The sequence below is a fragment of the Aplysia californica genome, unplaced genomic scaffold, assembly GCF_000002075.1.
Source record: "Aplysia californica isolate F4 #8 unplaced genomic scaffold, AplCal3.0 scaffold00673, whole genome shotgun sequence".
Classification (NCBI taxonomy): Eukaryota; Metazoa; Mollusca; class Gastropoda; order Aplysiida; family Aplysiidae; genus Aplysia; species Aplysia californica.
This window is the reverse complement of record NW_004797943.1, coordinates 60,816-64,378: the sequence shown is the minus strand read 5'-3', so window position 1 is coordinate 64,378 and position 3,563 is coordinate 60,816. Positions and strand designations below refer to the sequence as shown.

Below are 3,563 nucleotides of genomic sequence, written 5' to 3'. Positions count from 1 at the left end.
ACACACACACACACACACACACACACACACACACACACACACACACACACAAATCCTCACACAGACCTAAGTAAATTCACAGAAGAACATTCAAGCAGAGCGCTCCAACATTCTTTGGTTCAATGATCACTTTTGGCAAATAAAGAGGGGAAAACTTTCTTTGATTACGTTATAATGTCACAAGGAAGCATACTACATGTAATATTTTGATCACGAACACAACAGACATTACTCTATATCATCTTCCGCGAAACTTGTGTATATCCCTAGTCAATATCTCACTGTCTAGACGTCTTTGCCACCTTAGGTCATGAAGTGAACGTACCTGTTTATGCTCCGTCACCAAAGAACAGAAAAAGTCCTCAAACTGAGGTCTGCCAAAGTGGGTGACTGCCTTTAGACCAGTGAACAAACTCTGACCCTCCAGTTTTTGGAAGAATCGCTCACAGATATACTGAGGAAGAAAAAGGAAAACAAGAAAACTCACATAAGCCACACTTTCTTGTTTTGAAACAAATGTACCATGCATAGGTCTACTTTTGGAAATCTAATCTGATCTCTAAAACACATTGGTGTGATATTAGAAAACCCTGTTTCAAGTTGAAATTATGAACTTAGAGGCAATGCCATGATATTGGCTTTATTTGAACAGGGTTGATTTTTCGCCCTGTCCATTTCGAATATTGGTCTTCGTTAATACATTGTATATGTGATATTTTAAACACTTGGTAAAGATACTGATGTATAATATATGGCCACTCATTGTTTTGTTTTCCCATCAATCTTTTGGAAGGGAAACCTGGCGATGTGCTTATTTTTAGGTTTGTTATAACTTTTACAGTAGCCATGATCGCTGATGCCTGTTTCAGATCGGGCTCTAGAAAAAAGAATAACTTTTACAAATCCATAATCCTGAGATGAAAAAAAAAATGATAGTTGATAAAATATAATAATATAAGAGCATCACACCCCCCCCCCTCCCAGACCTCCCAAACAAAGCAAAATTACCAGCATAGTCGTCCTCAAATCGAACTTCTGTCGGAACTGAGTGACAAAGATATGCGAGTGCACGAGGCCTTGGGTGTCCATCTTCTCCACGTCACGAATTATGTCCACCAGCCACTCATAACTGCGCTGTGTTCTCGTCACCCAGATGAAGTACACCTGGCGAGTAGAACAAACGTTTCTCTGTGGCTTTCCTAAAGAGTTATTGCCCGTTTGAAGGCACGTTTGAACAGTGCTTTGATGCAAAAGACAACCACAACGACAGCAACAACAACAACGACAACAACAATAACAACAACAACAACAACATCAACAACAGAAGCAATAACAATAACGACAGCAGACAATAAAGATGTAATGATGATGATAAAAAGATAAGATAAGATAGTACTTTATTATCCCAGATGATAAAAAGATAAGATAAGATAGTACTTTATTATCCCAGAGGGAAATTTTTCTTGTCTGTACAGGACCGTAAAAACACATGCAGGCATACATAAAAATTTAAATTACATATTACTTTTTACTGTCATAAAAATTCAAAATGAAAAGAGAAGTAAAGCTGACAAAATGTACATATCACGTCAAATGCACCATTTAACCATATGCAAGAATTAACTTAATTACAAGACCTTTAGAGTTATATAAATACATACATGAAAGAGCAATACACATTGATGCTTATTCTGACAATAGCCTTATGCTAGAAGGTAAAAAGCTTCTTTTATATCTTTCTTTCTTTGTTTTTAGAGGTGTATGTCTGCCACTGCGTGATCTTACAATTTGCGTGGAAAGGGGGTGTGATAGGACATTTATAACGCTTTTAATCTTTTTTTAAAAATACTTGTGGTGTTCTATGTTTCAATAATAAAAGTAACAGTAATAGTAATAATGATAATGATAACAATTAAAAAAGGATTTTAAACTGTTGATAAACAATCTCGGTGATCACCATTGCCTTCTCCGTAGGATTCCGTCAACAATAATGGATATTGTACAATCAGGCACGTTTAATGGTTACAATTTCGTGACACGCACGTTAACCCATAGCTCTCATTAGGACTCCAACCCTCAAACTGTTCCTTGCATGCCTTGTAGATGCTACTGGGATTGCAATAGTTTTCTTGAAGTGCAAAACAGTTTTGAGAGATGCTAAAGAATTGATACTAACCGCAAGGAAATCATTTATCATGTCGACAGGGATCGTTTAGCGAGAAACAACTGAATGTGAGTACCATGAGTGCACAATAGTATAACATTATAAATTATCACCTTTTGTGGAGAACCGCCTATATAAAGGGAAATAAATGATGTTAACTTTCTTGATTGTATCGAATCTAACAAAAGCTGTGTACCTTTAACTTTTACCCAAAGACCGTACATAACAAGATGGTTCACTCAGCCAAAAATTGTCCGCGGAAGTCCGCGCATTGCTTCTGATGGCGCTGAAGTCTTTCTTTAGAAGCTCTCTTTCGTTTCTTCAGAAGAAGAATAGGAATAGGACAGCTTGTTAGTTTCGCTTTTATTGTTTTTCACACAAGAAGGGTAACTCTATTCGGAAAGTCCGCACTTTTTCGAAGAGGGCGCAACCAGATTTCGAGGACACTTTTAATTGGGTCAAAGAGAGGAGTGAACTATCTTGTTAGGTACGATCTTTGCTTTAACTTAGCGATAGGCACAAAGCATCATCACCACCAGCAACAACAGCAACAACAACAGCAACAAAACCACTGTAACTGAGGACCATTTTTTTGTCAGTCCAACCTACCCACTCACCTTCTTACAAGTAATCGGCACTCCAGACTTGGATTTGAAGGCGATGTCCTTCAGAATGGAGGCGAACGGCGTTACACCGATGCCACCACCAACCAGAACCGCCACATCGCACGTGTACCAGTCTTGGTGACCTTCACCGAAGGGGCCATCCAGATATAACTGAACATAAAAAAGCAACAAAAACAACTGTGTGAAGTCGTTTATTACTTTATATCAACTGATAATGGTCAAACATGGCTTAGGGATAAATAACAACTCTCGGTGAAATTGGAAAAAAATTGGAAAGAAAGACAAAAGTGAACCCAATCATGAGCTGTATTGATAAAAGTACTCTTGGAAGACTGCTGTGATCGTTATTGAAACAAGACATCCAAAGAAACACTATTTAGGTTAGCTTGATGAAGGCTTGACTAGTGTTTAGACATAAGCAGAGAGGAAACATAGCATGGACTGTTGACATAATTCGAACCCCACTTCGATTGGAACAATGAACTTCCATGTGGGTTATCGAGTTTGCTACTTACTGTCACAGAGAGGGCAGCTCTTATAAGACACACACACACACACACACACACACACACACACACACACACACACACACGCACACACATAGACACACACATATACACACTCAGAGCAAGCGAGAGAGAGAACGGGAACGATAGAGAGAGGGTGATAGAGATAGATAGATAGTTAGATAGATAGATGGATAGATAGATAGATAGATAGATAGATAGATAGATAGATAGATAGATAGATAGATAGATAGATAGATAGATAGA

At 38.2% G+C, this 3,563-nt stretch overlaps 1 protein-coding gene across 1 annotated transcript in view; it reads right to left on the bottom strand.

The window, feature by feature from the left end:
* Positions 1-3,563, bottom strand: part of LOC101857144 (dual oxidase 2) — a gene marked incomplete in the record, with an annotated part of 61,129 nt that overhangs the window by 1,578 nt on the left and 55,988 nt on the right. The window contains 3 exon segments of the mRNA XM_013088029.2: positions 326-454; positions 1,009-1,164; positions 2,782-2,940. Of these exon segments, the coding sequence (XP_012943483.1) occupies positions 326-454; positions 1,009-1,164; positions 2,782-2,940 (444 nt within the window).